A 24711-nucleotide genomic window follows, 5' to 3' on the forward strand; every position below is an offset into this window, starting at 1 on the left:
CACATTAACATCAAATTTGGGCTCAAAACAAAAAGCAAAAACGACCTAAAAGTGTGATTTTTTTGCCCAGCACTCCTTTCTGACTAATTAGTAAAAGAAGAACAAAAATCTGTGGAATACAGTTTTTATTTATGTTATGGTTACGTGAATATTAATTTGTTGTAGCAAACTGTTCATTTTTTTCTCTCTCTCAATGTTTTACGCACAGTTTTTTTAGGTATTTCATTTCACAGTTAGTTGCAAATTATTTGAGCATTTGTATTAGGTACGTATTACTGAGGTACTACAATATAGTCAGAAGGATAAAAGATGTATATACGTTTTTTAAGGCCATCAAACAGGGCCAATTGTAAGTGTGTAAAGAATGCCTTCTATGCCTTTTCAGTTTCTTTATCAACGGGTTCTGGAGTTCGCGTTGTTGCTCTGTTGCTGCTCCTCAAACGCAAGTTGAGCTCTTCAGTCATCACTCGGCAGAAAGATTTCTGTGGGCAGAATTTATTGAAACAAAAAAAAGACGTTTGAAATGCAATTTTAATGTTTTTTTTTAATTGCTTTAATGACTGAGTGGGTGAGAGGGAATTTTTATTGCAGGGGTGTCCAAAATGCCAATTTAAAATTTCAATTCGAAATATTTGTTATATGCCTCATCACATCTAATATAAAAATTATTGAAAATAACAATAATGTAAAAACAATTAAAAAACTGTTTGATGGATTTGTTTCAGCACGTTTCATGAAGTAGAAATATTGGAAGGTCGCCCTTGCATCTTTCATTTTTCTATTTGCTCACTCGAAGAAAAAAAGTTTGGACACTACTGCATCAATCCAACTACTCGTAAAAATAAAATGCGCTCACAGCGAAGTGATCCCACATTCTGCTCTGTCGCACTGCTGCGACTCCTGGAAGCGAGCTCAAGGATGGCCAGCAGTATTCCAAGCGTCAGGCCCAATGCAAGTACCACGAAAATTCCCTTGAAGCCGTGCAGCTGTGCAGCCGCCGCCTTGGCCTTGTCCGCCATGCAGCTGCTTGCCCACCATTTGCTCTGCAGATAAGTCAGCTCGCCGGCCTCGCTCAGCTGCAGGATGGCCACGCTCAAGTTCTTTATGATCGGGGATCCTTGGAAAAGGAAGAGTCATGATTTGTCAGATGATGAACAGCCATTGGGAACACCATAGAATGTAAATTCAGACACTTGTTTCTGTATAGTACTCAATAGTGGCGACCTTCCAAATGAATATATCTGGAGATATCTGAAAACAGCTGCGCTCTCACAGCAATAGACATTTAACACTATAGATAGAAGGTCGAATAAAGAGGCTTCACCAAGAGTGGCGGCGATGCTGTATCCCCTCATGCCGACCACCTCATGCGCTCTGACCAGGTCGCAGTGGCGTGCCACTGCCAAGTCTAAAGACACCGACTCCCCAATGAAGGCAAAGTTGCCCTCCTTTGCACGTTGGATGCCTTCATCCATGGACGAAACCAGACTTTTGCTTCTTTCCATGTGCTCGTAGATTCTACGATATACCGGGTTGTCAGAATTCTGGGTGAGAAAGGAAAAAAAATCCAGATACATAATTGATTTTATGAAAAAGTGATAATGCATCCCATAAAAGCCAATATGTGCTTTATTTTGCTACATAATTTCCAAATTTAAGAGGTCAGATAGAAATGCCCTGACGTCATAAAAATGAACAACGTCTATACTTTTGATGAATTAACCCTTTCAGGGACTGTAGTTACAGCAGTGGACTGTTTACCTTGTTATCAGGTTACAAGGTGCATGAAAGTGTTAATGTTATATACATTGTGGAAGGGCTGTTTTTTTCTATATTCAGAATCAGAATCAGAATCAGAATCATCTTTATTGCCAAGTATGTAGAACACACAAGGAATTTGTTTCCGGTAGAACACGCTGCACTAGTATCGTCGTCAAAAAAACTGCTAAGTGGCACTATACAGTTCCATTTTGGCTACTGTTGAAGAGTTCAAAGAGTGAATGGCTTGGGGGAAGAAGCTGTTTAAATGTCTGCGGGATTTGGTGCGCATGGATCGGTAGCGCCTGCCTGAGGGGAGTAGCTGGAAAAGGTGGTGGGCAGGGTGCGGAGGGTCCTGTAGGATTTTCTTTCACAGCAGCAAAATAACAATATGATCAGGTGACACAAATTCTTTGAAGATCATTGTATAATAGATAAGTCGTTTAATTTTTTGCTCTGTACTTAATGTTGAGCAGCTCACTTTTACAATACAATACTCATCGTTCATGTATTTTATTTTTCTACTTCTTTCATTCCTTTCATAACTTTGCTGCTGTGAAATGTAAATTTATTGACTGTGAGACGGATAAAGGACGTTTAACACTCTTTTTAAAACAATTTGTAATAACAACAACAACAATAACAATAATAATAACAACAACAATGACAATAATAATAACAATAATAATAACATGCATGCATACATGCATACATACATACATACATACATACATACATACATACATACATACATACATACATACATACATACATGAGGTAACTTTTTTTTCTCTATATTTTAAAGAAAATAAGAAGAACCGACCCATCATGCCCACCTTGAAGAAAGCTAGCGTGGAAGAGGCGCTCAGGCACCCGTATTCGATCACATTCTGATTGGCCAAGTCCTCAAAGCCTTTCACGCTTAGCTGAGTGGACTCGGGGCTTTTGGATAGGCTGAGGTTCGAGAAATAACAGGCCAGGATCACCACTGCAAATAACCACCAGCTGCAGCAGATGACACGTCCTGACGGTGCGCGGGGATGTGGTCCGGCGCCTGGTAACAGAACATAACACTAACCTTTTGCTCTCATACAAACATAAATAAATAAACAAAGTTGTTTCATAGAGGTGCAGATTGAAGGATATGTAGTCGCGATCTCCAAATTCATAGGCGATGCGTTCATATTTTTGGCATGATGTCACTTTTGGCACAATTTGACCGCACGTGGTTTCCAAATTGTAGAAGAGCAATTTGCAGGCTGAATCCATTCACACCCTTAAAGGCTTCTCTCCATGTAGCCGCCGAGGACCATGGTGAATTTGAAAAGATTCAATGTCAATTTAATTACCTCATGCTCAAAGTGATGTTATTCGATCAAAAAAATGTGTCAGTCGAAGGAACGTGAATGTTGAGAAAGCCACACCATTTCAAGGCCAAAACAAAATTACAAAGTCATGCAAATGAAAAATTAATGAATTACATTAACAATAAATAAATAAATAAATAAGTTAGTCCGAACATGTGGAACTTAGTGTTAACAGTTATCAATTTCCATGCGTCTTTATGTCACTCTGTGCTAATTACCTTGTAGAGTTAGCGCCCCGGTAGCGTACCAAAGACTGTGTGCAAAGCTGAACGTGCTCCGCTCGCTTTGAGGTTGACTCCATTCATTCGGGCTGACTCTGCGACAAAAGAAAAAAAAAATATATATATATATATATATATATATATATATATATATATATATATATATATATATATATATATATATATATATATATATATATATATATATATATATATATATCGTTATATCGATATCGGATATATCAATAGTCCCGGTTATATCGATACTATTTCTATGCACGCGCGGAGAAAATTACATGCAAACAGGGTCGGATATATCGATAGTCCCAGTTATATCGATATTTTTTCGGACTCCCTTGAATATCGATATAACGAGACTTTACTGTATATATATATATATATATATATATATATATATATATATATATATATATATATATATATTCTAGGATGCACGGCCATCACAATGCAACTCAACAGATCGTTCCACCTTCAATGGATATTTGTACACATATGTTGGAGCAACATTTGTAGACAGCTAATAGAACTGAATTTAGGAACAGGAAAGCCTAATACATGTATTACAGTTCACCCCTACATACAGCTATCTATCTGGCTAGCTATCTAGGTAGCTTTCTAACTGGCTAACTGGCTTGCTACTTAGCTCGCTATCTATTTGCTACCTATTAGCTATATAGCTGGTTGGCTAGCTAGCTATCTAGCTTGCTATCTATTATCTTAATAGCTATCTAGCTATATATCTATTAGCTATCAATTATCTAGCTAGCTCACTTTCTATCTATTTGAGTCACTTCCGGGTTGAGTGAACGCTGGCGCAAGTGGCTGCCGCTGCTCACCCAAAGAAAAACCTATCCTGTGACCTTGAGAGTTTTGAAATGCGCTTATAAATGAAATGTATTATTATTATTATTATTATTTACTATCTAGAGGTATAGCACAAATAAATTATTTTTAATACGTGGTAATATTTGCTTTTCCTTTCCTGAACCACCACCAACTTTGAACTTTCCCCCACTTATTTCATGGAAAACATCAATTAGATGTTTAAATTTCCCCATTGTGGGACTATTAAAGGCTTTCTGATTCTGATTCTATCTATTTTTTTCTTTTTTTAATTTACTGCGCCATTCGGTCAAGCCACAGACATCAGAAGGAGCAGCATTATGCCCATTGAAATGAAGCAGCCAATGAGGCAAAAAGAGTTTGATACAGCCAATTTCATCTAATGATGTTTTTATTGTGTATTTTTATAATGTGTACTATTATAGAGTCTGCTAGTTTTCTGATTGAAAAAAAAACATGGTAATTTTTTGTCTCTAATAAAATTTGGAACCTTTTATTACCAACCTGGCTACTATCGAGATGCAGGCAGCCGTTGCCAGGTAGGCGATGATAATTCCAGCCCAAGTCTCGGCTGAAAACGGAGTAAGAAAGTCAAAGAAGCCCATCCCCTCAGAGATGTCCTTCCTCAGCAGGATGCTGATTCCCGTCTGCATGAAGGGTTTGGTCATGCCGACCGCTTTCTCCCGAGCCGCGGTGAGGGTCAGAGGTGCGATGGCTAAGTCGGCCTCCTGCGGGAAGACTTAAAATCAAGCTTTTCCGTGTCACTTCATAACATTGTCTTGGTAATTTTCTTACCCCTCGCACCACTTCCCCAACCATCCCGTTCCAGTGTCCGTTGTCATCCTGTCTGCCATATGAGCCGTCTTTCACGAGGTGCACTTTGTACCTCAAGTCCAGCTTTTTGGCTATTTCAGATAGCAGGTCCATGCAGAAGCCTTCCAGTTCTGAGCCTTTGGGCATTGTATAAGGCTCTTGCTACGGTCAAGTACAATATAAAATGTTAACATTTAAAGTGTACGCACCATTTTGCATACGGAAGAAATAAGAGGGGGTTACCAGAATTGTTGTAATTCTCAGATCAGATTGCACTGGTGAAGGGAGAGAAAATATAATTGTTACTATCATCACTTTTAATTCAGTTCTATGACATCATATTTCCACACTTTTAACTCATTCACTGCCATTCCCGAATGTATTCGGGAATTCAAAATATGACATCGAGCTGGGGTACCCATAAAGCGCTGGCCAGACTTCTGGCAGTGTTTTTCCCTTCCACAAGGGGGCAACATTTCCCTTTTTTCTATGTTAGCTTCAGCTGTTGTTATATATAAATCAATATGTATGCATTGCATTGTATTTTGGACAGCTGCCCTAATTTCAAGCTCATATAACTCCAGACCCATATAATTTAGGAATTAACTTTTTTTTCTGATGAAAGAAGAGAGTCTAATGTTTCTTATCCTGCATTGAATGTTTATGTACTCCGAAAACTCAATATTCTGTGGGTCCGGCAATTCGAGTGACAATGACAAAAACCTTCACTACCTGTTGCCAAAGCAACAGTTAGTGATGTACTGACTGCAAGCTTACAGCTTTGGGGCACATTCATCTAAAAATAAAGAGCTTCAAGACAATGACTTTGTCGAAAAGGTCCAATCACAATAACTGCTGAATAGCTTCAGGTGAAATAATACAAATTACTTTCACCTTCTAATAGGGGCAATGGGTTTGATTCCCCGCCCGTGCCCTAAAAACCAACCATTGCGGGTTTAGCCCATATAAAAAAGACAAGGACAAGCTCATGTTTTCCAGGCTGATGTCATGTCGCAAAATCAAAGCTTCCTTTGTGTATTTGGGATGAACGCTTGGAAGGCACATTATCTCCTTCCTGTATCCTGGTGATCTGACCATTCTGGCTTGTTGTTAAGGCCGCACTCTTCAGTCCTCTGCGGCATGTCCATTCAAAAGGTGTCAGTGTCATGGCACTGAGACATGAGAGACGAGTCAAAAGAGTACCAAAAAGCGCCAAGCCCCTCGTGGATCCTCCTTTTGAAAAAGATGACATGTGTACAGGCACTTCCAACCCCATGTCATTGAGAAACACAGGACCTTTGTATGGCCCTGTCTTCCACATTGTTGATTGATGACTATTTTGGGATGAAAAGCCAACTGCTTTTCTTCATTCTCAGCAGTTGGACAGGATGTGGAGTGAGATTTTTGATGCAGAGTCAACAAATTATGCATTGATGTCACGTAGGGACAAAAACAACACGTAGGGGAGTTTGGTGATGGGCCAGAAGAAGTTGCCAAATGATGTGACCGGGTCACATTTTGTTATGTTTGGACGCAGGGATCATATTTTCTTTATTTTCCTCATCTAGTTAAAATATGTGCACAAAATACATGTTGCAATGGTCTAACAGGCCAACTAATCATATTTTTCTATACTGCATCATCCATGTTTAGTAAGAGATAGGCTGGAACAGACAGACACTGGACCGGTAACAAGTCAATCACAGGGCACCTTTTGACACACAATTCATATTTATACACACCGATAGAAAATTTAGAGTCTTCAACATGGGATGCAAATTGTTTGAATGTAGGACGCAGCTGGAGTACAGTATACTGACAACCCAAAAAAAGTGAACTCGACCAAGAAATTAAAGGCAAGATGTCGCAACTGTAAAATTGATTTGCTAACAAGTCCTCTATGAGAGGGCCAATTACAGTCCAAAATACCTGGACCTAATTATGCAAAAAAATATATTATTATGGTTCAGATCATGCATAGATATTAGAAAAAAATTCCGAGATGTTAAAGATAGAATTACCATAGTTGTAAGTAGTAAAATAGTAAGTACAAAAATACATATCCAGTATGAGCACTGTATGTGCAAATTCCTTACCTGCTGTGCTTTTCCCAATGTTGAAAAGGAATCCAACAGATGATAAAAAGACAAACAGCATTCTGATGGTTTAATGTTGCCTATCCTGTAATTAAAAAAAGCAAAGTGGCTGTCACATATATGACAAATTTCATAATACATATGTACTGTATCGCCTATGTTTATCAACACTGTACCCCGTTGGTGTGGGACGTTGAATCTCAGAAGAGTTGAAGTGCACCACAGAGTGAAAGAGTGTGATGTGATGATTGCAAAATTGGTGATGATAACCATCAGTGACGAGAGCCGGTAGGAGGAGATTGTGAAAGAGATGCGCAGCTGTGAGAGAAATATTAAAGGGGACAGAGTGCGGGGGAGAAAGACGTCGTTAATGAAAGTACAACTAGCAAGCTGTTGATTGTCATTTCTTAATTCATTCAATACAATACATATTTATTTATAGAGCGCTTTAACAACAGCTGCAGTTTCAAACAATAATAAAAAAAAATAATGACACATTGTGTATTCAACCAAATAACCAAACAAACAATGAAAAACACGATAGACGGGCTAACAAAATGATCATACAACACCTGTAGATGGACAATATAACAATACGGACAGGAAATTATTTTTTAGATGTTTGCGGGGGGAAAAAGACAAATTAATGCGGTTTATTGAATCCCTTGGTTGTGAAAGTGTTCTTGGTGTATTTTGTACATCGACGTTCTTATACGACAGTGTTTCAGGCGGATTGCAAGCATGATGACAGAACAAATTAATTAACTCATAAGGCACCACGATAATAGAAATGTATCACTGAGTCGAACACATAATTAAATAGGTTATGGGATTTTTTGTCTTAAGAAGCACCTACATACACATCAATGCAATGTTGCTGCATTTTTTTCAAATGAAACAATCTTTTAGCTATTGATTTTAAATGTAAAACGAGTTTAAATGTCCAGTATCTTAAACTATTACTAATGGCAATTAGAAAAGTTTTCAAAGGATAGTGTTCATTTTCACTACACTGTATGTAAACATAACCATGATGTCCAAAGGCGCGCATTCAACATGCTGTCGTTTTTCCCTTTCCCCTTTTCGCGTTACGAATTGCCCGACCAAGTGCGGTGAACTCTCTATGCCAAAACCAACCAATCACGATAGGGTGCGCCTTGACCGCGAAGCGAAGCAGCGGCTTTTGATTGGCTGACAGCAGTTTGGAGGCGTATTTTTCGAGCCATCTTGACCGAATATTTAGCCACATACAAGGTACATTTATTTGATATCTTTGCGGTTACGCTACCGCATGGCTGTGGACTGGCACCGCTGGGAAGGGTTAAGGCACAGCCATGTGAGCGGCCGGGTTTGGGTGTTTCGTCGTAGTCAGGTGGGGTTGAAACGAGGATGACGCCGAGTCGCTCCCCAAATGACCGGCGAGCTAGGCTAATAACTAGCATGTCCGCCGCGGTGGTTCAAGCCTGATCTGACATTTAGCGAGGTCCCCTTTTTTCTTCTCCACCCTCCCTCCTGTTTGTCACTCGCACCGCTGAGGAGCACTTTTCACGGTAAGGCAAGACACGTTCGGCGTTTGGAATTTAATCGGGAAATTGCCATTATGTTGTCCGAGTCCTGTGTGCATATGTATGTGTTTAGTGCCCTGTCCGACAGAGAAACGCTGTCATAGATATAACCCTGTTTTTTTCTCTTGTATGAATACACCTGACTAACCTTCTATACTATAATTATCGCCATGTCGTGTCGTCTAATGTATACATACATTTAAATACCGCATGTCAGCACGGTGTATAGTGTTTATTTTTTTGCTGGTGTTGGCAAAATATAATTCTGTCGCTAGTTGCCTCTGCGCTGTTGTCTGCTCAAAATGGCTGACAGACGTTGAGCTACTAGGGTTGGTATTTACCGCCTCTCAACCAAACTATAGGTAGCAACAAGCACGAAAACAATTACATTTACGGATATCTGATTGGACGTGGAAGAACGCGACAGCGATACTGGCTCCCGTTTAGACCAATCGAGACAGGGATGGGGCGTTACTTCATAGGCAGCAAAATCGCACCAATATTTACACATGTATAGCTGAATGAGCGCCAAATACAACTTGTATCAACAAACGTACCTTTGAAAATACTTTAACATGATTTAAACTTTTGAAACGTCACTTTATTCGTCTAGCACAATTACCCCATTTAATGATACAAGAGGCAAACTATAAGAAACACCCTTCAGGCGGAGGGAGTGTTGTTCTACCAAAGTAATAAATGTTAAGTAGATTCTTCCAAAACGTTATTTGACTACCCACATGTTAATATTTAGTTTTTAGTAATCGGTTAAGCAAATTGGTGTTTCCGCCTGCAGTTCAAATATACATTACAAAATAATGTAATTTTATTTTTGTGATTGGTGCTTCGTCTAAGAAGATGCTTTTTGCATTATTTTCTTTTTTTAAAATTAAAATACTCCTCACACACCCAATTTTTTGCCTTGTGAAAATTAGCCTCTTTTGAGAGAGCCTCAAGTGAGTGAGCTAGCTATCGTTTGGCCCAATATGCTGGAGGTAGGAGACTTAACAGGTATGCTTGCAGCGTCTACTTGCAGTAATAAAATCCAAAGTGGATGTAAAGAGAAATGTGAAGTCCTTTAAAGACATTTTCTCTTATTCAGACAACTAAAAGCAGTTTCATAGATGTCCAGATAAAAGATTTACACACCTGGGAGGGGCAGGCACTCAAACATTGTTTATAGTACATTAAAAAGTCAGCTTACCATAACATGTCCACTTTAGTCTTGCCAGAAAATTATTTTCTCACAATATTTAGTTTTCTTTTCCTTTTGGTTTTTCCCATCAAGGGGTCGCCTCAGCGAATCGGTGTCCTCCATCTTCAGAGGTTTGACTTGCATGTTTGTTTTGGCCAAGCTTTTACGTCGGATGCCCCTCTTGACAGTGGCTTGTGTTCCCTTGTGGCTACAGAACAAGCAACTCAATGAACTTAATAAAGATGAAGATACTCGGTAATAGGCTCGAAAACACAAAATGGTCATCGGCACGGCGGCATTCAAACAAAGCAAAACTATACTCACCATTTGATGACAATATTTAGTCTTGGCATGAATTTCTCTCCTTTTGCTCGTGTTTCAGGTAGCCGGTGGAAGCCCCTCCATGCAGAAGGTGAGAAAGTGGGAATGTAAGATAGCTGTAAGTAAGCTCAACATGGGTCGCGGCCGAGGCAGAGGCCGAGGGAGGGGCAGAGGCTCGGCAGGCCATTTGCGCTCACCCTCGCCTTACAGACTACAGCTTTCTCCTTCTCGGGAGACGCTCACGTACGCCCAAGCGCAGAAGATCGTGGAGGTGGACCTGGACGGCAGGCTGCACCGGATCAACATCACCGATCCCCTGCCGGTGATCACGGAGGACGAGATGACGGCTCAGGACATTGTGGAGTGCAACAGCAACAAGGAGAACAGCGTGCAAACTCAGAAGAAGAAACCATCCAACAGCAAAGGGAGGAGGAACGGCAAAAACGCATCGCTGCCAAACAAACGAGCCAGCTCCCAGCAGCAAATGGCGTCTACCAATCCCGTCCAGGTCCAGAGTCCGCTCCCGGAGCCCACTTTCCGCACACTCGGCTCCGTTTGTGCAATCGAAGCCTCTCCCCTCCCTAACGCCTATTACCGCTTCATCGAGAAGTCCGGCGAGGAGCTCGACAGAGTGGCTGAGTACGACATGGACGAGGAAGATCTGGCCTGGCTGGAGATGGTGAACCACAAGCGAGTGTCCGACGGCCACGCGTCCGTGCCCGCTGACACCTTCGAGCTGTTGATCGACCGCCTGGAGAGGGAGTCCATCTTGGAGTCCCGCAGCCAGGCGCTGTCCCAGTGCGCCGTAGACGAGGACGCCTTCTGCTGCGTCTGCCTGGACGACGAGTGCCTGAACAGCAACGTCATCCTCTTCTGCGACATCTGCAACCTGGCCGTGCACCAGGAGTGCTACGGCGTGCCGTACGTACCCGAGGGCCAGTGGCTGTGCCGCTGCTGCCTGCAGTCGCCCTCCCGCCCCGTCGATTGCGTCCTGTGTCCCAACCGAGGAGGTGCCTTCAAGCAGACCAGCGACGGGCGCTGGGCCCACGTGGTGTGTGCCATATGGATCCCGGAGGTGTGCTTCGCCAACACGGTCTTCCTGGAGCCTGTGGAGGGGGTGAAAAACATCCCCCCGGCTCGTTGGAAGCTCACCTGCTACCTGTGCAAGCAGAAAGGCCGCGGCGCGTCCATCCAGTGCCACAAAGCCAATTGTTACCGCGCCTTTCACGTCACCTGCGCCCAGAAAGCCGGACTCTACATGAAAATAGACCCCGTCCGAGAGACGGGTGTCAACGGGACCACCTTCTCGGTGAAGAAGACCGCCTTCTGCGAGCACCACTCCCCGGTGGGGTCCCGGGGGGATGGATCCGCAGATGAGTCGGTTGAAGGGAGGCTGGTGGGGGGCAGGGGAAACAGGGGGCGGCGGTCGTACACGCAGAGCTCCCCCACGCCGTCGGCAAAGAAGGCAGCCAAGGGCCAAAAGAAGAAGAGCACCAAAGGGCCCACGCGGCGTTCCAATGTGCCTGTGCTGCTGGTGCCTCAAATTCCTTCTCACAGGTGAGCTCGTCCCACATCCATCCGTTCGCTATCCTCGCTGAAGCATTTTGTTTCCTTGAAACTCTGAAGAAACCTTTCGCAGCAGGAGAATTGAAGTCCTCCGGATCCAGATTGTGCTTTCATCTACAAGAAATACAAGCAGTTCCAAAATTCAATGGAAAAACACACAGACCACATCGTCACCTCGCCAAATTAGATGAACAATCAATCTAGCAATGTTTACCATATGGGATTAGCCTTTATTCGTTTTACATTTCACAGCAGAAAAGTGATGAAAGTAAAAAGGAAAGGAAAGGAAGAAGTATTGATGAAAAGGTTTCTCCAGCTGTCATCTGTACTTCTTTGAAGGCATCGGACGTTTCGCTTCTCATCCGAAAAGCTTCGTCAGTGAACTAAAATTGTGCTGGTAGCTCTGGATATATCGCTAATGGACAGAGGTGGCGGTGCCAGACCTCTGCTTTGATAGGTCCCTGCTCTGAGGAAGCTAATCTGATTACTTCTTTTGTCTGTCTGATTATGTTCTATGATTGCCCCATTCGCTTTGGTATCACCTCATCAGCATGACTCAGCCTACGTGATAACATCTAAGAAGTCTGTTGTAAGCACGATCCAAATTAAACCTCAACCTTCCCCTTCACCTCAACCTCCCCTTCACCTATCGTGAAGGGGTTTGCTGTTTAACAATAATTGCTTCTTTTGCTCCCCTTTCAACCCATCTATTTTATTTATTGACTGTCGTCAAAAAAAGCTAAATGTTGAAAGCAAACACAAAGCTTTAAAATCCATTGATGAAAACAAGACTGTCTCACATCTCGTAAATCCGCTTCAATTCCAAGCCGTGACAGTTCCACATACGCATCGGCGCTCTACGCTAACGATCCTTTCACCTTTTATTGCTATTAGTGAGTATTTGTAACCAATTAATATGCCCTCTCAACAGGCTGAATAAGATCTGCACAGGAGTAGAAGTCCAGCGGAAGAATCAGTTTATGCAGAGGCTTCACAATTATTGGCTACTGAAGCGACAGTCGCGGAACGGGATGCCTCTTATACGTCGACTTCACCCCCACATGCAGGCCCACCGGACCGCCCAACAGGTGAGGGTAGAAAAACATTTGTGTTATTTGATATGAGCGAGTTTCTCTTAATTCATTCACTGCCAGACGATGTGCAAATATCCAGTGCCAGGGTTTTAGTCATTTTCATTCAAATTCCAGGATCCACAGAATATTGAGTTTTAGAACTATATAAACATTCAATGCAGCATAAGAAACCTGAGACTCTCTTCTTTCATTAGAAAAAAATAGTTAATTCCTTATATGGGTTGGAGTTATGTGAGCTTGAAATGGGGGCAGCTGCACAAAATACAATACAGTAAAGTCTCGTTATATCGATATCGGTTATATCGATAGTACTGCTTATTACGATACTATTTCTATGAACTCAAGGAGAAAATTACATGCCCGCAGGATCGGATATATTGATAGTCTGGTTAAATCGATATTTTTTCAGACTCCCAACAATATCGATATAACGAGACTTTACTGTATATTGATTTATATAGCGCTTTAACAACAGCTGAAGCTGGAACAATGCAAAAGGCAAATTCTGCCCCCTCGTGGAAGGAAAAAAAAAAACATGGCCATAGGTCTGGCCAGCGCTTTATCGGCACCCAAGCATGAAAACAAACAAAACTGAACAAATTCGGGAATTGCGCTCCGCGTCACGCTTTTCAATTCCCGAATAAATTCGAGAATGGCAGTGAATGAGTTAAAAAGCATTGATTTAGACTGCAGACACTCCCCTACTTACGAACATTCGAATTACGAACAACGGTACATATGAACATTTTTGTAGTAGCATATGTAGTATTCTCTCCAGTTGTACGTGTACATAGTTTATAGAGCGTATATTTTATTACATGTTTATTTTTCAGTACTAACCAATACAGGTTACTTATACAAGCCTTAAACATACATTCGATACAAAATATAGCACTGAAGCAACTTACAAACAAATTCACCTCACGAATAACCATTTGGAACATATCTCGTTTGTATGTTGGGGAGCGTCTGTAATGTTTTGCTTTACTGCCATTTGGGGCATCCAAAAGCAAGTGAAAATTGACAGCGTGGAATCAATTTCTCATGTTTGCAATTTCCATCCGGGCTCAGTCCCAGAATATTGAGGGAACCTTAGTTCCGTGCTATACGATGAGCCTGAATATCGTTTTCTGGAAAAATATGTGCTGATAATTGAACATGTGCATTTTTTGTGTATTTAGAAGGAGCCAGATGAGAAACTGTCCGCTGCCCGAGAAGAACTGCGTTACTGGCAGAAGTTAAGGCAAGACCTGGAAAGAGCCAGACTTCTGGTGGAACTCATACGCAAGAGAGAGCGCCTAAAGAGAGAGCAGGTAAGCACTAGGTGTCGTTTTAGCGGGAATTCTTCACAAATTCGAAATATTCAAACCCTGCCGTTTCCTTTACAGATGAAAATTCAGCAGGCTGCCACGGAGCTGAAGCTGACTCCAGCGCTGGTGCTTCTGCGGACCACCTTAGAGCAGCTGCAGGAGAAGGACACGGCCAAAATCTTCTCTCAGCCTGTCAATCTAGCAGAGGTCAGTCAAAAGTTTTTTAGCTGTAAATTTGCAGCTAAATGTCTCTGTTTAAAACGTTCCTTCTGCTTTTGTGGCCCATGTGTGTCATTCGAATCCTTCACAAGGTCCCAGACTACCTGGAATTCGTATCCAAGCCCATGGACCTGTCCACCATGCGGTCCAAGCTCGAGGATCATGCCTACTGCTCGGTTGCTGAGCTGGAGGCGGATTTTGAGCTCATGATCTCAAACTGCCTCAAGTACAACTCCAAGGACACCTTGTTCCACAAAACGGCCTTGCAGCTGCGCGAGGTGGGTGGGGCCGTGCTGCGACATGCTCACAGGCAGTCGCAGAACATCGGCCTGGACCCGAACACCGGCATGCACCTGCCCGAGTCTCCCAATAAGCACGGCTTTCAACAGTGCACCTGGGATGATGGTGAGACACCATTTTACTCACTCACTTTGCTGCCGGGTGCCGATAAAGCACTGGTCAGACCTCTGGCAATGTTTTTCCCATTCACAAGAGGGCAGCATTTGCCTTTTTTTTCCCATGTTAGCGCTTTGTTCAAGCTTCAGTTGTTATTCAAGTGCTGTATAAATCAATAGTCTATTGTATATTGTACAGCCGCCCCCATTTCAAGCTCAGAAAACTCCAGACCCATATAAGTTGGTGTAACTGGTGTCAATATAGTCATGGGTTGCCATGACAACAAAATTTATTTGGGCTCGTTGTTTTTTAAAGGTGTTTGTTTCTATGTGAACCATCATATTTGTTTTTTTTTTTAATCCTTTTCAAAACTTTTAATTAGAATATTGTGTTAGCACTTGGTTACAGCTTCAGTTGTTGTTCAAGCGCTATATAAATCAATTTTGTATTTATTTCTTTTTGTACAGTTGCCCACATTTCAAGCTCAGATAACTCCAGACCCATATAACTTAGGAAATAACCCTTTTTTCTGATGGAAAAAGTGTCTAAAGTTTCTTAAACTGAATTGAATGTTTATGTAGTCCTCAATATTCTGTGGGTCCCGGGATTTGAGTGAAAATGACAAAAACCCTGGCACTGGAGTGGACGCACTTTTGCATATCGTCTGGCAGTGAATGAGTTAGCTGGTCAAAATTGTGGTCGACTTTCCGTCATCAAATTTTCAGCACATTTTTGCACATCGTGCAAAAATGGCAGTGAATGAGTTAATCAGTTTGGATTGACACCTCATTTTTCACTTTAACGCTTTTTCTTTCTCCCTCTCAACCAGTCGACTCTCTCTTAGAGCCTGACAACAGGCTTCATCTGAGCACGGATGAGCAGCTGAAGGCCTTGCTGGACAAATTGGATGTGGTGACCTCCATGCGGACCAGTGGCGGACGAACCAAACGCATTCGATTGCTGCGGCGAGAAATCAACGCGCTGAGGCTGAAGGCCAACCAGCAGCAACATCAAAACACGCGGACGCTGAACACAAAGGATGAAGTGCAAGAGGAAGAGGAGGAGAAAAAGGAAAAGAAAAAGGCAAAAAGGAAGATGTTGGATCATGGAGTTGTGCGCGCAGGTAATAAAGCTTCTTTTTACACAAAGATCCTGAAAAATAGCCACAGCAGTGCGATCGCAGAAAAAGACATTGATCAAATGCATAATCAATACACTACGTGTGAAGAACATTTGCAACCCATTAACTCATTCAGTGCCAGACGATGTGCAAAAATGTGTCCACTCCAGTGCCAGGGTTTTTGTCATTTTCATTCAAATTGCAGGACCCACAGAAGATTGACTTTTAGGACTTAATAATAATAGTAATAATACATTTTATTTTAAGCGCCTTTCAAAGCTATCAAGGACATAAACATTCAATACAGCGTTAGAAACCTTACAATCTCTTCTTTCATCAGAAAAAGTTCAGTCCCAAGTTATACCTAAATTATATGGGTCTGGAGGTATATGAGCTTGAAATGGGGGCGGCTGTATGAAAAACAATACAATACATATTGATTCATATCGTGTTATAACAACTGTTGAAGCTGTAACAAAGCGCCAACATGGACAAAAGGCAAATGTTACCCCCTCAAGGAAGGGAAAAAACATTGCCAGAGGTCTGACCAGCGCTTTATCGGCACCCACCCGCAAGAAAAACACAAATCAGAATAAATAAGAGAATGGCGCTCCACGTCACACTTTTCAATTCCCGAATTAATTTGGGGATGGCAGCGAATGAGTTAATATGAAACAGACGACTGTATTTTCCGGTGTATAAGGGGCACTCAAAAGCCTTCATTTTCCCTGCGCCTTATATATGAAGTCATATTGCGCCACAACAGGTCTCACAACTACTGTCAGCCGCCACTGACGCCATTTCCCCCTGTAGAAGTCGTGCGTAAACCCAATCTCGACTGTAGCGCCTTGTAATGTAGTGTGCCTTATATTTGGGAAACTTTCATCTATTTATATACAGTAAGTGTTCTCTCATAAGGAATGGTGTTTGTGGTACCAAAAATTTCCTTCTAAAAATCAACTAGATCAGTGTGTAATGACACGTTTTTTTCCCCGATACAGACGACTCCCCTCCCGTGTTAGAACTCACCTGTCCGGCATCATCACCTCTGCAAGGCGACGCTCCTTTGGAACCGCCCATCCTGGGCATCATAACAGGAGGCCGCCGTTCGCCCGGGCGCTCCTACAAGCGGCAAAGATCGTCACGAAGCGGCAGCAAAAGCCAAGGCGAGGACGAGGCCGAAGTGGGCGAGACGCCATCTTGCCGACCAGAAGCTGTGCATGAGGTCACGCTGTTGGGAACGCCGCCGACTTTATCCGCGGTGGGCGTGGGCCGGCGCACATCTGTCCTGTTTAAAAAAGCCAAAAACGGCACGAGAGTCGGCAAAAAGAAATTTCCAACGCAACACAATGGCAAAGCGGCAGAGGATCCAACGGATGGTGTCCCCGCCGGCCCACGTTCACCCCATACCAACATGACTGTCTTACCACTCACTCCTCCTTCGCCCTCCTCACGCCATCTGAGGTCTCGAGCCTACAGCTCAGACAGCGAGGCGGACAAAGACTCTGGTGGAGCAGGTAAGCGACTTTTTGTTTGGGTCTTGTGGATTCCTGAAATAGGGATTACTAGATGAGCATAGGTGTAAACAACATGGCATTTCCTTTATTTTTAATCGAGATTTTGTCCAATTGCTATCAAATTCAAACTTTGTATTCGCAACCTCAGATAGTCGAGAATTAATTTACGGACATTCCCCTACTTACGAACAACGGTACATACGAACATTTTTGTCGTAACATATGTTGTATTCTCTCCACTTCTTTCATTCGAAAAAATAGTTAATTCCCAAGTTGTATGGGTCTGGAGTTATCTGGGTTTGAAATGGGAGCGGCTGTACAAATTACAATACATACATATTGATTTATGTAGTGCTTTAACAACAGCTGAAGCTTTAAAAAAGGGCAAATTCTGCCCCCTCGTGGAAGGGGGGGGAAAAAAAAAAAAACATTGCCAGAGGTCTGACCGGAGCTTTATCGGCACCCAAGCATGAAAAAAAAAAAAACCTGAATAATTTCGGGAATGGCGCTCCACGTCATGCTTTTCAATTCCCGAATATATTCAGGAATGGTAGTGAATGAGTTAAGACGCACTGATTTAGACTACAGACGCTCCCCTACTTACGAACATTCGAGTTACGAACAATGGTACATACAAACATTTTGTAGTAGCATATGTAGTATTCTCTCCAGTTGTATATATCTTTATAGAGCATATATTATATTAAATGTTTAATTTTCAGTACAAACCAATAGAGGTTACTTATACAAGCCGTGTGCAAATAAACTTTAAACATATTTATATAAGCCTTAAACATACATTCCATACAAAATATAGCACTCAAGCAACTTACGAACAAATTCAACTTATGAACGAACTCACCTTACGAACGACCATTCGGAATGTATCTCGTTCGTAAGTTGGGGAGCATCTGTACCATATTTTCCGCATTATCAATGAATGACATTTGAAAACCTTTTCCATACATATGCTTTTAGGTGCGCCTTATAGTGCGAAAAATACGGTCATTTGACTTTTTATCAGTGTGTGGCCAAGGCACGGAAACACATTTTAATGACTTGGCTCCACAAGGTCAGAACTTGAGGAAATTAAATCATTCAATTACAGACGATGTGCAAAAATGTGTCCACTCCAGTGCCAGGGTTTTTGTCATTTTCACTCAAATTCCAGGACCCACAGAATATTGAGTTTTAGGACTATGTAAACATTCAATGCAGCGTAAGAAACCTCAGACTCTTTTCTTTCATCAGAAAAAATAGTTAATTCCTAAGTTATATTGGTCTAGGGTTATATGGGAATAAACATTGCCAGAGGTCTGACCAGCGCTTTAGCGTTGTTGTGTATTTCATCTGGAGCATGACGTCAATTTTTGATAGGCCATCCACCAAATTTTTTTTTTTTTTTTATGTTTAGACCTAACAAACGGAAAACACGCCTTAGAAGAGGAACATGACGAAGACCAAAGACTCTAGTAAGTGGAGTGCACTTACCTTATGGAGCTGAAATTTGACCGCGAAGTTCTCAAGAGTTTTCTCTTTCTCAATTTGTATCCAGCTGCATGGCGTCACCTCCCAAACGTAGCAGAGGGAAACCCGCTCTGGCCAAGGATCCCATCAACGAAAGCACAGACCTCTCGGAAACAGGTTTGTTTTGTCAGAGACTGGACACATATACAGCATTAGCATGAATTGGGTTAGCCTTTATTTGTTTTGCAGCGGAGAAATTTACATTTCACAAGAGCAAAATGCTGAAAGTAAGAGAAAAGGAAGAAGTAGAAAAACAAAATACAGGACCTGCTATCAAGGCAGCCACTCACGCGACTCCATCTGAAGTCAAAACAACAAAAAAACAAAAAAAAAAAAGGACAACCGACACCATTTTTTTGTTTCCTAACTGACATCAGAAAAACGTTTTATAGCATCTAAAATACCCAAAACACGCAGGCTGATATTTTTAGTCAAAATTTAGAAAGACTTTATTCAAGTTTAAGTTTGCGAATTACTGACATAATTAAATTCATTACATTTGTTAAAAGTAAAGAATTCAATTAAGAAAGGGAGATGTAATGATATGAGCAAATCGTATTTGCATGTATTGCCAGCAGCTCATGTATTTCTTTTTTCTACTTTCATTCCTTTCATCACTTTGCTGCTGTGAAATGTAAATTTCTCCACTGCGAGACTAATTAAGGCAAATCCAATCCAATCCAAATGCAAAACACCAATAAAAATGACTTAAAGTGGCCCAAAACTGCCACAAAATGAGCTCGGAACTGGGCAGATTCAGAAAGTCCCGCCCCCTTGTTCGTGACATCACTATTGGTCACACACTGCCTTGCTCCAGAATCAAAACAATGGCTTCAGAGAGTTCAGATTCGGAGAAGATGATTTCTTGTTACTCATCCAGTTATGAGTATGATTCAAATAGTTCTGAAGAGGAAAGCATAAATGTTTGCAATCGATTAAAGAAGTCCTTCCGGTTCAATTCCAGCCGTTTGGACTCCAATGTAGCGCCTAGAAAATACACAAGATGACTGCAATTGGCTGTGACACACAACTATTCACCATCGCATTATTTATGTAGTATTCCTTCTAATTTCGCGATCAACACAGTGTTTTCAGACGGAAAAAAAGTATCCAAAATGCGTTGTGTGTCGCTTTCTCGGTCACGGGCGTTCCCTCCGTGATGTCACGTCAGGCATCGTCATCAACTCGAAAACAAGCCTTCCTGAATATTCAGCGCGAGTCTTAAAATGTAAAATATAGCTTTATGCTGTGGAATCTTTGTAAAATACGCTCAGTAGAAGTTATTTGAAGTGATTTTACAAATTATGGACGCAACTTGTCCCGAGGCGTCGATTGTTCTTTAAATAACAAATAATGTGACAACACAACAGATGGCTGCCTATTGGGATGCTAACTGATGCTAGCTGAATAAGGTCATATGCATTACAACCAAAATGTTTTGAACAAATGTACTTTACTGCCATTAACAAGAAAATGTTTAAGCCGCTTTAACATTATTACCATCATCAAGCTTTCAAATCCAAATCTACTGTCTTTGTTATCCACAGGAAAGCCTACAATTCTTTGTCCGGACAGCGAGACGGAGTTGGCGCCTCTCGATCTGGTGTGGGCCAAATGCAGAGGCTATCCATCATACCCCGCCATGGTGAGAAAGAATCCACGCCGAGACTCACTTCCGCCGAAACGCTGATGAAAGAGCCATTGTTGAAAAAAAAAAAAGCCTCCCTCCCTCCCTGTGGCAGATTGTTGACCCAGATATGCCCCAAGAAGGACTTCTCCACAACGGCATCCCCATCCCGGTGCCTCCCGTCGAGGTGCTCAAGCTGGTTGAGTGGAAGCGGACGGAGCCTGGACAAAAACTCTTCCTGGTGCTCTTCTTTGACACCAAGAGGACCTGGTAAGACCCGGAATAGCCCGACTCTAGATGCTGGGTTCTGACACTATGTTGGATTAGATTAGATTAATAATACATTTCATTTTAAGCGCCTTTCAAAGCGCTCAATGACACTTTACAGTCACAGAAAAGACAATAATAAATAAAATACAATCATAAATAGAATACAATCAATAAAATACAGTTATATATAGAAACAAGAGAAAGCTCACAGCGGAGAAATTGAAATTTCATATTGGACAGGTTAATGGTCACATTAATACTGGAACATGATGAAATTTAAGGATTTATCAGCAAAACATAAGCCTGAGTATTTTGGATTGATATTGAAATCAGGATTCATCAAGACATTTATTCATTGATTTCAAAATGTGATTTATTCAACCACCAAATTTTGAAATACTTATTAATGCTCGTAGCATTGAACACTTTATTCTTAACGCAGTCACTGCCTGACGATGTGCAAAAATGTGTCCAATCCAGTGCCAGGGTTTTTGTCATTTTCACTCAAATTGCAGGACCCACAGAATATTGAGTTTTATGACTACATAAACATTCAATGCCGCGTTAGAAACCTTTGATTCTCTTCTTTCATCAGAAAAAGAGTTAATTCCTAAATTATATGAATCTGGAGTTATATATGTTTGTAATGAGGGCGGCTGCCTAAAATACAATGAAATACATACATATTGGTTTATACAGCACTTTAACAACTGAAGCTGGAATAAAGCGCTAACATGGAAAAAAAGGGAATTGCTATCCCCTTGTGTAAGGGAAAAGACATTGCCAGATGTCTGGCCAGCGCTTTATCGCCACCCAAGCAAGAAAAACAAAACCCGAACTAATTCGGGAACGGCGCTCTGTCATTTTTTTTCAATTCCCGAATAAATTCGTGAATGGCAGTGAATTAGTTCATTGAAATCAAAGTAAAATATTTATTTAGAATATTACCTTTTGATTTTTTTTGTGTTTGTTTTTTAAAGACTTCCAATTGCCTCCAGTGAAAAGAGTTAATTCATAAATTATATGATTCTGGAGTTATCTGAGCTTGAAATGAGGGCGGCTGTACAAAATACATATTGATTCATATAGCGCTTTAACAACAGCTGAAGCTGCAACAAAGCACTAACATAAACAAAAGGCAAATGCTTCCCCCTCGTGGAACGGGAAAAACATTGCCAGAGGTCTGACCAGGGCTTTATCGGCACCCCTGCAAGAAAAAACAAAACCCGAACAAATTCCGGAATGGCGCTCCATCTCGCATTTTTCGATCCCAAATAAATTCGGGAATTGAAAAGCGCTGGTCAGACCTCTGGCAATATTTTCCCCTCCCACAAGGGGGCAGCATTTGCCTTTTGTACAGCCGCCCCCATTTCAAGATCAGATAACTCCAGACCCATATAATTTAGGAATTAACTCTTTTTTTGATCAAAAAAGAAGGTTTTTTTTACACTGGATTGAATGTTTATGTAGTCCGAAAACCCAATATTCTGTGGGTCCTGGATTTTGAGCGGCAATGACAAAAACCCTGGAACTGCAGTAGACATTTTTTGCACGTTTTGATTTTTTGTCTGTTTTTTTGTTTGTTTGTTTTTTAAAGACTTCCAATTGCCTATAGTGAAAAGAGTTAATTCATAAGTTATATGAATTATATTATATATGAAAATGAGTTAAGGTCAATTGTCCATAATAGGTCTTCTCTCCCCACCCCCTCCCTCTCGCCTTTAATTTTCAGGCAGTGGCTACCTCGGGATAAACTGCTGCCCATGGGAATGGATGACACGGTGGACAAACTTCGCCTGATGGAAGGCAAGAAGCCAAGCGTTCGCAAATCAGTGCACACGGCGTACGACCGAGCCATGATGCACTTGAACCGTATCCGAGGCAACCTCAACTTCACACCCACCTCCAACTTTATATGACTTGTTTTTTCTCTTTTATTGGCATTGAACCTAATAACAAAATAAGGAACTTTTCCAAGTGCTCTCGTGATAAAGGGTAAGTAGTGGAGGAGAAGTGGAAGTGAGTTTTACACAACTTGTTTGCTTTGAGTTTTTAATCAACTGATTTATTTTGACGGTTTGGCCAAAGTGATTTTTGTAAATATTGAACTCTGAAAAGGGAAACATGTATTTAGATTGTATTTTGTCAAAGTCTCACTTGATACTCGCGTCACGGCTGGACTTGATACATTTTTTTGAAATAATCGACGCCAGTTTATACAGCAGAATCTCCAAACACAAACTGTTGAGATTGACTTTAAAGTTGCCCCAATTTAAAATTTTCTCCCAAAGGGAATAATGCCAATTTTTTCATAAAATTGGTACAAATTGTACAGCTAATGTTTTAAGCACCTTTGCTAAGGGACATGAGCCAAAGTATGGATAATGTAACTGATACATAAGTCAAACTACTTTTTGAAATGTAATACAGTGATACCTCGGTTTACGAACCCCTTGGCTTACGAACTTTTCGGTTTACGAACGTTACATTTATGAAAATTATATCTTGGCATACAAACTTTACCTTGGCATATGAACTTTTTTCGTACACGGAGCTGCCTCAATGAGTGATGTGTCGTTCGCGAACAAGCCCGTTCTTCTAACAACAAAATGGCAGCCGACTGTCCTCTATTCCCCGCCGCCAGTCTTTGGTTAAAGCCATGTGATTGGTCAAGAACGCAGCAGTCAGGGGGTGGTTTAAACATCAAAGACACAGGCAGACGACAGTGAGAGAGTTTCAACTTTGATAGTTCAAAGGCAGAGTATAGACTGCAAGGTTGGGTCTTAAAATTAGCACTCAATTTTTAGAAAATATGACAACATTATGATTACAATTGTGCAGGTTTTAGTCACAGTACAGTTTTCAGGTATTAATTTTGAGGCTACCCAAGTCCCATATTAACAGATTCACTGCCAGATGATATTCAAATATGTGTCCACTCAAGTGCCAGGGTTTTTGTCATTTTCACTCAAATTGTAGGACCCACAGAATATTGAGTTTTAGGACTACATAAACATTCAATGCAGTGTAAAAAACTTTAGATTCTCTTTTTTTCATCAGAACAAGAACTAATTCCTAAATTATATGGGTCTGGTGTTATATCAGCTGGAAATGAGGGTAGCTGTCCAAAATACAATGCAATACATACATATTGGTTCATAAAGCACTTTAACAAAAAATGAAGCTGCAACTGTTCACCCGCTCCCAACTTAATCTCACTTTTCCTCTTTCCCTCCACTGCCGTCAGTTTTCTGTGGCGGTGTCACAGAAAATGTGAGGAAAATAATCACATTTTGGAGGTTCAGTTGTATAATTGTATTTATTACAAGTGTTATTGTTTGATTTTGCAGAACACAATATGTTATAGTCCAGCCATGATGGGGTAAACAGTGCGTGGGACTTGTAGTCTGTATTTAAGTTTTCCATATTGTGAAAATGTATATGGAGTACCTGCTAAGTGCATACAAAAGCTACTACGGTCGAGGAACTTTTTCATCGACTTGAAAAGCACAAACTGGCTCCAGTGTGTGTCGGATTGCGTGTGTTACATTATAATGCGATTGTGATTACTAATCGTAGTAGTAAACGGTGCATGTGTATAGTTTTGTATATATGTAAATTTTTGTTTATACAGGCTAACAAGAAGTAATTTAAAGGGAATGCCATTTTAGAATTTTAATTTATAAAAACAAAAGGAAAAACAGCAGTTGAGAGTGTTATTTTAAAGCAAATACAAATACAGTGATACCTCGGTTCTCGACCATAATTCGTTCCAGGACCCTGTTCGAAAAGCGATTTGTTCGAACACCGAAACCATCTCTTCTCTCCTGTCACACGGGGGGGGGGGGGGGGGGGGGGGGGGGGG

The 24711-nt window shown here is 41.3% G+C and overlaps 3 protein-coding genes across 7 annotated transcripts in view; 1 reads left to right on the plus strand and 2 right to left on the minus strand.

Moving 5' to 3' along the window:
• Window positions 1–110: 110 nt before the first annotated feature.
• On the minus strand, window positions 111–10343 carry grik6 (glutamate receptor, ionotropic, kainate 6). Of its 3 annotated transcripts, XM_089011180.1 has the most exons (12): window positions 10204–10343; window positions 9889–10087; window positions 7296–7437; window positions 7120–7204; window positions 5267–5298; window positions 5006–5185; window positions 4715–4938; window positions 3344–3441; window positions 2595–2812; window positions 1325–1544; window positions 873–1117; window positions 111–482 (listed from the first exon to the last, which is right to left on the minus strand). In XM_089011180.1, exons 4-12 carry the CDS (start codon window positions 7178–7180, stop codon window positions 372–374), a joined length of 1389 nt encoding a protein of 462 aa, XP_088867306.1. In that variant the 5' UTR covers window positions 7181–7204; window positions 7296–7437; window positions 9889–10087; window positions 10204–10343; the 3' UTR covers window positions 111–371. The 3 variants fall into 3 exon arrangements, with proteins under 3 accessions (XP_088867306.1, XP_088867309.1, XP_088867307.1); XM_089011183.1 differs by lacking the exons at window positions 9889–10087; window positions 10204–10343 and adding an exon at window positions 8882–8974; XM_089011181.1 differs by lacking the exons at window positions 9889–10087; window positions 10204–10343 and adding an exon at window positions 8833–8850.
• brpf3a (bromodomain and PHD finger containing, 3a) lies at window positions 8270–24674 on the plus strand. Of its 2 annotated transcripts, XM_089011175.1 has the most exons (14): window positions 8270–8669; window positions 9973–10134; window positions 10262–11757; window positions 12698–12854; window positions 14042–14173; window positions 14249–14377; window positions 14482–14794; window positions 15615–15908; window positions 16907–17422; window positions 18837–18894; window positions 18978–19066; window positions 20497–20594; window positions 20692–20846; window positions 22579–24674. In XM_089011175.1, the coding sequence occupies exons 3-14, from the start codon at window positions 10283–10285 to the stop codon at window positions 22763–22765; spliced, it is 3603 nt and encodes a 1200-aa protein (XP_088867301.1). In that variant the 5' UTR covers window positions 8270–8669; window positions 9973–10134; window positions 10262–10282; the 3' UTR covers window positions 22766–24674. The 2 variants fall into 2 exon arrangements, with proteins under 2 accessions (XP_088867301.1, XP_088867300.1); XM_089011174.1 differs by lacking the exon at window positions 9973–10134.
• Window positions 18973–24711, minus strand: part of mon1bb (MON1 secretory trafficking family member Bb) — a 19351-nt gene continuing 13612 nt past the window's right edge. For both annotated transcript variants that reach the window (XM_089011179.1, XM_089011176.1), the window contains exon 7: window positions 18973–19083. The gene's annotated coding sequence lies outside the window, so the exon portion shown is untranslated. The remainder of the gene's footprint in view (window positions 19084–24711) is intronic.

Source organism: Hippocampus bargibanti, linkage group LG12 (genome assembly GCF_051943395.1).
Source record: "Hippocampus bargibanti isolate YZ-2025 linkage group LG12, ASM5194339v1, whole genome shotgun sequence".
NCBI classification, from domain to species: domain Eukaryota; kingdom Metazoa; phylum Chordata; class Actinopteri; order Syngnathiformes; family Syngnathidae; genus Hippocampus; species Hippocampus bargibanti.

What these genes read in the sequence shown, in the direction of transcription:
- grik6 (XM_089011180.1), bottom strand. Translation starts at nt 7,180, where the DNA reads ATGCTGTTTGTCTTTTTATCATCTGTTGGATTCCTTTTCAACATTGGG. An exon ending in TTGGGGAAGTGGTGCGAGGG is followed by an intron (nt 4,939 to 5,005) that starts GTAAGAAAATTA and finishes GTCTTCCCGCAG; the next exon opens with GAGGCCGACTTAGCCATCGC. An exon ending in CGGGGCGCTAACTCTACAAG is followed by an intron (nt 2,813 to 3,343) that starts GTAATTAGCACA and finishes TTCTGTTACCAG; the next exon opens with GCGCCGGACCACATCCCCGC.
- brpf3a (XM_089011175.1), top strand. Translation starts at nt 10,283, where the DNA reads ATGCAGAAGGTGAGAAAGTGGGAATGTAAGATAGCTGTAAGTAAGCTC. An exon ending in ACAGTGCACCTGGGATGATG is followed by an intron (nt 14,795 to 15,614) that starts GTGAGACACCAT and finishes CCTCTCAACCAG; the next exon opens with TCGACTCTCTCTTAGAGCCT. An exon ending in TTTGACACCAAGAGGACCTG is followed by an intron (nt 20,847 to 22,578) that starts GTAAGACCCGGA and finishes TTTAATTTTCAG; the next exon opens with GCAGTGGCTACCTCGGGATA.